At 46.9% G+C, this 10,121-nt stretch overlaps 1 protein-coding gene across 1 annotated transcript; it reads left to right on the forward strand.

Moving 5' to 3' along the window:
* Positions 1–345: 345 nt before the first annotated feature.
* Positions 346–9,458, forward strand: man2a1 (mannosidase, alpha, class 2A, member 1; the record flags this gene model as incomplete). Its single annotated transcript, XM_083909776.1, has 24 exons — positions 346–449; positions 845–1,011; positions 1,888–2,112; positions 2,192–2,336; positions 2,450–2,537; positions 2,638–2,721; positions 3,124–3,251; positions 3,343–3,516; positions 3,882–4,068; positions 4,306–4,483; positions 4,570–4,760; positions 4,842–5,039; positions 5,795–5,909; positions 5,983–6,050; positions 6,141–6,309; positions 6,404–6,631; positions 6,809–6,937; positions 7,104–7,218; positions 7,612–7,745; positions 7,837–7,978; positions 8,074–8,207; positions 8,297–8,491; positions 9,098–9,208; positions 9,288–9,458. Exons 2-24 carry the CDS (start codon positions 865–867, stop codon positions 9,456–9,458), a joined length of 3,456 nt encoding a protein of 1,151 aa, XP_083765902.1. The 5' UTR covers positions 346–449; positions 845–864.
* Positions 9,459–10,121: the final 663 nt, after the last annotated feature.

The raw sequence follows: 10,121 nt of genomic DNA on the forward strand, positions 1-10,121 counted from the left end.
CTTAAATGGATCACAATGCATTGGAACAGGCCCCAAAAAAATGGAACAAAAACACGTACAAAGGGCTGTTTCCATGTCCGTCACCTTGTGCTTTGTCAGCTTTCCTTTAACAGAGAGACCTCTAAAACCTGACAGGTCCCATATCTAACCGGAAGCGACGTTTCCACAGTGCTGAGTCACCTGAACAAGACCGGAAGCAAAACAAAGCGCGGCGCGCATGTGCGGCATCTGCGGCCAGAGGTTGTGTCATCAAACGTGAGCGACAAGTGAGTAAAGTTGACTCTTAACGAAAAGAAATCAAAGGAACACGTCGCTTATAGATCATGAGAATCTGAGGAAGTATGTGTGACAACACGTGACAGGCGGGCACGAGACACAGCGGAGCGCGAGACGGAGAAAGAAACATCTGTGTCGGTGCGTGCACAACGCGGAAGTCCAGGGGTGAAGGAGTAAGTTTTTGTTTTCTTTTAAAAGTCGATTTTTTTTTTCACGCCTAATTTTTCTATTATGTTACCATGACATTTAATTCATTCATTCATTTGAAGGAAAGTTACTGAGTCACGTGTTCAATGACATATTTAAACACCTTGTGCCTAAGCTCATACAGTACATGAAGTTTTTGGTTTTTCATATTTTACATTTATACACTTTTTTTTTTTTTTTTTTTTAATCCTCTGTATACTGTACATAGAGCAGAATTCAGATCACACATATTACACACACACTTCCACAAATTACACTTGTTTTTTTAAATATTTCTGTGTGCCATTGAAACTCATAAAGCACTTTTTAATTCAAATGTTATCATATTGTGACTTTTTTTCTTGTTCTCTTGTATCACAAGCGTGACCGTTCTTCGTCGTCATGGTGACAAAGAGGAGTCGGCTCTTGTGCGTGCTGGTGGGCGTCATCTTCTGCGTTGCCGTGATGACCCTGTACCACATGCTGGAGCTGATGCAGGGGGCGGAGCTTCAACGCGGCGCGGGCGCGCCTGCTTTACACGTGAACGAGGTAAGTGACGGAAACAAGGCTACGCCTGTTTAACCACACTGACGGGTGAGCAGGGCGGTCAGCCAGGTTGACCACGCCCTGACAACACTTTTCACAAAGCGAGTGTTTGCACGGTTGAAGAAGCAAACGACACTTGAGTGGAAGCTGAATTGAACCGAGAAAACAGATCATTGAACAATGAAAGCTCGATGGACAGGAAGTAGTCACAGGTTTGGAGTCGCTGTCCGGCTGGAACTCGTTCCCCAAGTTTTCCCATGTTGACAACTGACTAGTGGAATAGCTCCAGGTGGACATCGACTCCAAGGCCCGGTCCACTACATGCAAATTAGCGTCGTGAATGTAACGAACGTGCTAACCTACGTCACATGTTGACAATTCTACCGGTGGAGCGTGCTACTATTTTCATAGTAGCCTGTCATGTAGCTCTATATGACGGGCATACTCTCCCGAAGCACTCTGCAAATAGCGGCTAGCTAGCTAGTTAGCTAGCTGTCAGTTATTTTCTGACATTAGTGTTCAATGCTCAACAGTCCTTTGGATGTGTATCAAAACAACATATTCCAACACAATTAGACATTGTAACGTGCTTATTTGCAAAAATATATGACAACGAAAATGTTCCTCGGCAAATGTGGCCGCCAACTTTGTTGAAAAATATCAGCCGGGTCGCTGAATTCGCAAAGCATCATGGGTAATTTCATCTTCCACTTCTTTTTAAGCCCGCATCAGAGCTCACTACATTTTGAGGGTTGAATATAAGGGCAAAATCGCATTTCCCCTTGCTCCCCGCTACACGTGAACGTGCAAAATTTAGGGTTAGGGGAGGTATTGGGACAGGGGCCTAAGTATTTTAAACCACTGAAATCCCCTTTGCAGGACTTGTACCAGCTCCAGAAGAGGATTGACAGGTTGGAGCGTCTCCTCAGTAGCAACAACCGTGTGGTCGCTGAGTTGCGGGACTCTCTGGTCTACCACAAAGCATCATTGGAGATGAGACGGGGAGGGGCCAATGTGGGCTCAGACTCCTCCCACGGCCGAGCTGGCGCGGTGCCCGGCTGTCGAACGACAGGAGAAACCAAGAACAGCAGCGTTGGGGTCAGCATACCTGCGTTATTTTGTTTGTGTGTGTGTGGCTGATCGAGCGCTCGCTCATCGTTTGCTCGTTTGTCCATTTCCTCAGATGCTGGACGTCTACGACCTGCTGCCGTTCGATAACCCCGACGGCGGCGTCTGGAAACAGGGCTTCGAGATCGCTTACAGTGGGAGCGAGTGGGACAAGCAGCCGCTGGAGGTTTTTCTGGTCCCGCATTCGCACAACGACCCCGGTGAGAAGCTGCGACGCGTCCACAGCTGTCACACAACCGTGTAACCGTAAGATAGAAATAGTATCTCACTGTGTGTGTGTGTGTGTTTGTGTGTGTGTGTGTGTGTTTCGCAGGTTGGTTGAAGACGTTTGACCTTTATTATCAGGATCAGACGCGTCACATTCTTCACAACATGTTGATCAAACTGAGCGAGGACAGCAGGTGATCATCAGTCGCTCATCAGTCGCTCACCAGGGATCGTTTTCATTGGTTGAGGAGTCACATTTGTGTGTGTGTGTGTGTGGTGTTTTCTCATCATCAGGAAGAAGATGATCTGGGCAGAGGTCAGTTATTTTTCCAAATGGTGGGCGGAGCTCGACAAGCAGCAGAGAGACATGGTCAAACGGTAACCTCCGTTTTTTTTAAAGTTTTTTTTAAAATCCTGTCTTTTCTGTTTGGTTGTTTTTCTGCTTTATCTCCGTTACAAAGTCTGGTTGCAACACCTGTGTTTGTCCGGGGGTCAAAGGTACGCATGTCAAATCCTGGAACTCCCAGACCGTTTGTGATATATCTCGAAAAGTCAAAACTGGCCCCCTGCTTTTCGCCCTATGTCAGCTGAGATCCCTGTGTGACCCTCGGGTGAAGGATAAAGATCAATAGAAGATGGATAGATGGATACCGGAAAGCAGGGAAATAGTGTTTTTTGACTTTTGACTTCCAGGAAGCTTCTCCAGATCACCAGGACGTAGAGAAAGTGGTACATAAGAATCTCCTGACACTTTTTTTTTGTGATGTTATGTTTTTGCAGCCTGGTGCAGAACGGGCAGCTGGAGCTGGTGACGGGAGGCTGGGTGATGCCGGACGAAGCAAATTCTCATTACTTCGCGCTGCTGGATCAGCTGATCGAGGGACACCAGTGGATCCAGAAACACTTGGGTTCGTCCGCTGGCGCTCGGTCAGACTTCAGATTCCAAATGCAAAGTTAACGGTTTTTTTGACTTTTCACTTTTGCGTTTTTCCGGAGCAGGTGTGAAGCCGAGCAGCGGCTGGGCGGTGGATCCCTTTGGCCACTCCCCCTCCATGGCCTACCTGCTGAAAGGGGCGGGGCTGAGCAACATGGTCATCCAGCGCGTCCATTACGCCGTCAAGAAACACTTTGCCCGCCAACAGACGTTCGAGTTTCTGTGGCGACAGAGCTGGGGTGAGAAATGATTTAATGAGCATCGAAGCAAAATCGATTTAATATCTATTTAATACAAAAAAAAACATATAAAAAAATGTGTTACATGTGCTAACTAAAACCAACAAATCCTTATTTGAATAATACTGTATGTTTGTTTTAATGACATTGACAAGTACTCACCTCCGCTCACTTCCTGCTTCACGCAGAGACATCACATGTCACATGATGGGCATGCTATCTCGAAGCACTCGGCAAATAGCCGCTAGCTAGCTAGTTAGCTAGCTGCTTTCATAAATCGTCAGTTGTTTTCTGACATTAGTGTTCAAAGGTCCTTTGTATGTATTGACGAGTACTCACCGCCGCTCACTTCCTGTTTCCCGCAGAGACCTCCCCCCACAGTGACATCACGTGTCACATGATGCCCTTCTATAGCTACGACGTGCCGCACACGTGCGGACCAAACCCGTCAGTCTGCTGTCAGTTCGACTTCCACCGCCTGCCGGGCGGGCGCGTCTCTTGTCCGTGGAAGATCCCGGCGCAGGAAATCACCAAACAGAATGTCCAGGAACGGTAGGTAGGGGGAGGGGCCAACAGTAACGGCATTCAATTTTCACAATAAAACATAAACATTGTAACTCTGAAAAAGTGGTTTTCGAACGTTTTATACCAAGTACCACCAGAGGAAGCTCGCGTACCACTGGTGGTACACGTACCACAGCTTGAGAACCACGGTTCTAACCGTTAGCGTGAGCTTTTCGCTTCCATTTCATGAACGTGTGGTGAAAACCCGTGTGTTTGTTCTCCCAGTGCTCTCCTCTTATTGGACCAGTACCGTCAGAAGTCTCGTCTCTTCCGTTCGCCGGTTCTCCTCGTTCCCCTCGGCGACGACTTCCGATTCGTGGATTCGCGCGAGTGGGACGCTCAGTTCAGCAACTACCAGAAACTCTTCGACTACTTTGACGAGAACCCGCAGCTCCACGTGAAGGTGAGCGGAGAGGCCTCAACGATCCGCGTCAGCCGGACGAGTGAAGGCGGCGTTTCACGTTCCGTGTTTTTTTTGTGCTTCTTCAGGCTCGTTTCGGGACTCTGTCGGATTACTTCACTGCTCTTCATCGGCACATGAGCGCGGCAGAAACAACTCTGCCGACACTCGGCGGCGACTTCTTCACGTACGCTGACCGCGACGATCATTACTGGAGTGGCTACTTCACCTCCAGACCGTTCTACAAACGCCTTGACAGGACGCTGGAGTCTATGCTCAGGTGTTTGATCCCCAGCTCATTTATCAACATCAAAACAACAATTCGTTTTATATAAATATGTTTTTTTTTCCCTTCTCACAGAGCGACAGAAATCCTCTTCAGCCTGACCTTGGCTGAAATGCGTCGTTACCGCGGCGAAGGTCGTCCCATAGAATCTTTTCCCGCTCATGAACACTTCCAGCGCCTGACGGAAGGGAGGCGGAGCCTGGGACTTTTCCAACACCATGACGCCATCACTGGCACGGCCCGTGACCCCGTGGTGGTCGACTACGGCACCAGGTGGCTATTTCCTTTTAGCACACTCGCATATTGTCCTATATTGTTCGTGCATTAGTTGGTATAAAAAAAGTGCTGGGCACACGTTAACGCATGATGCGTTTCCATGACAACTGACCGGAAGAAGACGCACGTGACGTCATGTTTACGTGACTCACAATTGTTAAAATTAGTCTCTAAAGTAACGCTAATCTTTAAGAACAGAGGCACACGTACGCTGGTTATTTGTAGCGCTGCTCTTTTCCTTTAATAAACAGACCGCTCCAGTTCCACTGTAGGTGCGCTAACCGGCGCTAAAAGGAGCTAACGGAGCTAACTGGTAAACGCTGCCTGGCCTCTGATATCGCAGGCGCGTAAACATGACGTCACGCGCGTCTTTTTCCGGTCAGTCGTCGTGGAAATGCATCATGCGTTAACCTAGTGCCCAGCACTAGTATAAAAACAACAGATAGGAATTGGCGCCTGCCTGTGTCGTTAGCGTTAGCTTGTCTCTGTCTCATTTGTTCCTCCATGCTCTCTGTTGAAGGACGGCATCGTCGTCTGCAGCGGTCACAGGTACCTCTTCATTTAGTGTGATCAGTTAACTGCTAGCGTTAGCCTGCTATCATTCCATCCACGTAGCGTTAGCGTCTAACATTAACTTCCCATTATTTCCATTTGTAGTGCTAACGTTAGCTCTAATGGACTGAGTTTGATGAAGTTTGACGACGGAGGGAAAAATCAGAGAATGTCGACTCTGACGTGACTTTGTTTTCCAGGTTGTTTCACTCCATCCTGAACCTGCGTCAGGTGATGCAGAGCTCCGCCCACTGGCTGCTCCTATTGGACAAGAGCCTTTATCACCACGACCAATCGAAGCCCTTCCTGCTCATGGTGACCTATGACCCCGATGATCATACCCCGTCTGTGTCTGAACTCTGTTGTTAACCATGTAACTTCTCTGCAGGATGACGTCGTCTCGGCTCAGGACGCTCTGCCGCAGAAGACGCCTCTCGCACTCAGCGATGAGCCCAGGTAATGGGGGGGCGTGGCCTGAATGTGAGCAGGAGCGTTAGCCGCGTTGACAAACAGGAAGTGAACACAGAGCATTTTGTGTGTGTTCAGGTCACTGATCGTCTTTAACCCGACGGAGCAGCAGCAAACGTCCGTCATCAGCGTCACTGTCGATTCTGCAGATGCGAGCGTTGTCGACGCGGAGACGGGTCAACCAATGGCTGCGCAGATCTCCGCGGTGTGGGAGGAGCCAAGCCGAGCGTCCACTAAAGTGTTCCAGGTGGAGGAAGTTTCTCGTTTGTTTGTTTGTTTGTTTGTTTACCCGACGCTCCCCTTTGTTTCGTTACGTGACGTCATGTTTGTTTCCTCCTCAGCTCTCCTTTGTGGCTGAACTTCATCCACTGGCGCTCGTCGTGTATCATATGATCAAAACGTCCGCCGGCTCCGCCCACAGGGCACGGTACACCTTCTATCGCCACGGCAACACACCGACTGTCAACACAGAGCACTTCCAGGTGTTTCACCCCGAGGACAACGTCCCCTTGTCGATAAGAAACAAGCACGTGCAGATGTGGAGTTCCCAGGAGACTGGCCTGATGCAGGTGTGACTTTTCAAAATAAAAATCACATATTCAGTGTATTATAATATACTTACATATTAATTAGATGTTTTAAAAATACATTTGAACATGTATTCGGTTTCTTGTAATGGGCATTTTTTTTACATCTGTATTGAATTGCTTATGTGTGTGTTTGTGTGTTTTATTTTGAAAATCCAGAAGCTGCAATTGCAGTCTGGACTTGTCCGTCAGCTCCGCGTACAGTTTGCATGGTACGGAACCAGGAGCAACAGGAACCAGGACAGGAGTGGAGCGTACCTATTTCTGCCAGGAGAGGAGGGGTCACAGGTGAGTCTCTATCTATCTATCTATCTATCTATCTATCTATCTATCTATCTATCTATCTATCTATCTATCTATCTATCTATCTATCTATCTATCTATCTATCTATCTATCTATCTATCTATCTAGTTAATAATTAATTCTCTGTGGATGTCTCTCGCCCGCCTGCAGCTCTACTCCTCCCCAGAGCCGCCGCTGATCCGGGTTTCCAGAGGTCCCGTCTTCTCTGACATCACTTCCCATTTCCGCCACTTCACACACACTGTGCGACTTTTCCACCTGGACGGTAATGTGTGTGTGTGTGGGTGTGTCCACAGTGTCTATCTGTAAACAATGCATGCATCAAATTCCATCAAAATCCCGTTTAAAAGTTTTAGGGTCACTTAGAATATATGAATCTAACATTAAAAGAATCAAAAATACACTCTATACATTGTTAATGTGGTAAACGACTATTCTAGCTGCAAACGTCTGGTTTTTAATGGAATATGTACATAGGTGTATAGAGGCCCATTTCCACTGTTCTAATGGTACATTGTGTTAACTAATGGCGTTAGAAGGCTATTGGACGATTAGAAAGCCCTTGTGCAATGATGTTAGCACAGCTGAATATGTACAGATATTTCCAATTCCCAGAATCCTTTGACCATAAAACTCTTCCGTCATCTTCCGTCTTCAGGTCATGCAGGGAGAGCCGTGGAGATTTCCAACATGGTGGACATCAGGTCAGAGTCCAATCGTGAGCTCGTCATGAGGCTCGTCAGCGACGTCGCCAGCGGCAACAGATTCTATTCCGACCTCAACGGGTTCCAGGTTTGTAGCATTTCAAAACAGCCCGTGTTTACTCCGCGTATAGATATTGATTAGAGCTTCGTTTATTGATTTGATGATGGATTGGTTACAGATGCAGCAGCGGAGGACCCTCGCAAAGCTCCCCCTGCAGGCCAACTTTTACCCAATGAGCTCTGCGGCGTTCCTTCAGGACGCGACGTCCCGCCTGACGTTGCTCTCGGCGCAGAGTCAGGGTGTAGCATCGCTCCGAGCAGGTGAGCAGAGACTCTGTGATGTCTGACCTTAGCCTTCCCGCTAACGTCCCGCTAACTTCCTGCCTCCTGTCCACCCTGACGTCTGCCCTGTGCAGGTGAGCTGGAGGTGGTGTTGGACCGGCGACTGCAGCAGGACGATAACCGCGGCCTCGGTCAGGGCGTCACTGACAACAAGCTGACGGCAAATCTCTACAACTTGCTGCTGGAAGACAGGAAAAGCGCGGCGAAGGTGAGTGGGTGTCGGCCTCTGGGTAATAACGATGTCTTCCTTCACGATTCACCTCGTTTTGATCTTCGATCTTGTTTCTTTTTAAACAGGAAGTGGGCGGAGCCTCCACGGAACACCTGTCACTGCTCGCCCACCTGACCTCGCTCTCCCTGTGCCACCCTCCCATCACCATGTTCGCCCCCAGCCACAGCCAGGTGCCTAAGCTCCGCCCATTCAGGCCGCTGCACTCGTCGCTGCCGTGCGACATTCACCTGCTGAATCTGAGGACGCTGGAGGACGCACAGGTGAGGCTTCACACCAGGGCCGGAGCTACGGGGGCCCCCCTAGTTTTTGTGTTCTTAAAACTTTACTTGTAAAAACAAACTTTTCAAAGCTTTGAAACAAACAATAACTTAAGGTGAACAAAGGTGAAGCATTGTAAATATAATCTTAGGCCCCTGACCCACTTAGCTAGGGGCCTAGCTAAAAACGTCGATCAGTGTTTGTCAAACCTGGAAATGACGATGTTCTCCAACGTCTTCGTTTTTGTCCACAAACCAAAATGATTCACTTTTAATGATTTATTTTGTTATGTGGAGCAAAGAAACAAAGAAAATATTCACGTTTAAGAAGCTGAAAAAATCTTGTTTTATTGATGAAAAAAAGCTTCAAAGCAATTAATCGATTATCAAAATAGTTGATGATTGATTTAGTAATCGATTAATTGTTCCAGCTCTAGTTTAAACACACCATTTTAACTTAAAGTTACATTTAAAATGAATGTAATTTATGCTAAAGGTATGGTTTTTTTAATATTTATTTTTGATTGTTGTACTTTTTATTTGACATTATCATTTTCCTATTAATACTAGTTCCAGCATAATTCATATATATGTTTTGTTTGTCAACAGGAAGCAGAAAGCCCGTCACAGGAAGCTGCACTCCTCCTGCACAGGAAGGGCTTTGACTGTAGCTCCGCCCCTGAACCAGCACCTGTATGCACGTGGAGTGTCCACGACGAGGTACAAACACACACACACACACATTTTTCACTGTTTTGTTCCCGTCGTTGCTCAGATGTTGTCGTCTCTCCTCTTCCAGGTGAACCTGCACGACCTCTTCTCTCCTCTTCAGTTCCGTTCGATCCGCCGCTCCGGCCTCACTCTGCTGCGTGACGACAAAGAGGAGGAGAAGGAGGAAGGGGCGGGGGCACCACACGTGGCTCACCTGAAGCCGATGGAAATCAGCGCTTACCGCGTGCGGCTGGACTGATGATATCCACATGTTTCAGGAGATCAACTCGACAGATCACCGACGACGACGCGTTCATTCGAGGTTACGTTAACCGAATGTTCCTGCACAAAAATGAAACCAAAACAAACATATCACAAACATATCACGTCTTCATTCCAGAACACGTTTATAACTGCTGATGAATGAATGATTCCTCTTCGCTCAGGTTTTTGACTGTAACTGGAAAAAAAAAGTATTTGGAAAACACTGAATTTTAATCTGTGGTCAGTTGTTGTTGCTATGGCAACGTAGAGACCAATTGATTTGCGTGCTCAGTATTTAATGGTGAGTGTTGTTACTGCCGTTTAGTTTTATACATGACTGTGGAATTGTGGGTGAATGTGTCATGGTGAGATTGATTGATTTGTTGTTATTGATTTTCTTTGAATGATTTTATTTTGCAGATTTTTCTGACATTAATCTGTTATGACACTGGATGCTACTGTGCTTGTTTTATTTTTGTAACTTTTTTTTTTAGGAATGTTTAAAAAAATGCACATATTTCATGTTTTTTTTAATTTGCCTACATTTGCTGAAATAGAGAAATATCGGGGTTATACTGGGAAAAGTTAATATTCAGGTTATTTTTTTAAATTATCATGTCAATATTTTTCTGTGAATATATGAAATGTCTATGAATCT

The sequence above is a fragment of the Microchirus variegatus genome (genome assembly GCF_963457635.1).
Source record: "Microchirus variegatus genome assembly, chromosome: 1".
Taxonomy (NCBI): domain Eukaryota; kingdom Metazoa; phylum Chordata; class Actinopteri; order Pleuronectiformes; family Soleidae; genus Microchirus; species Microchirus variegatus.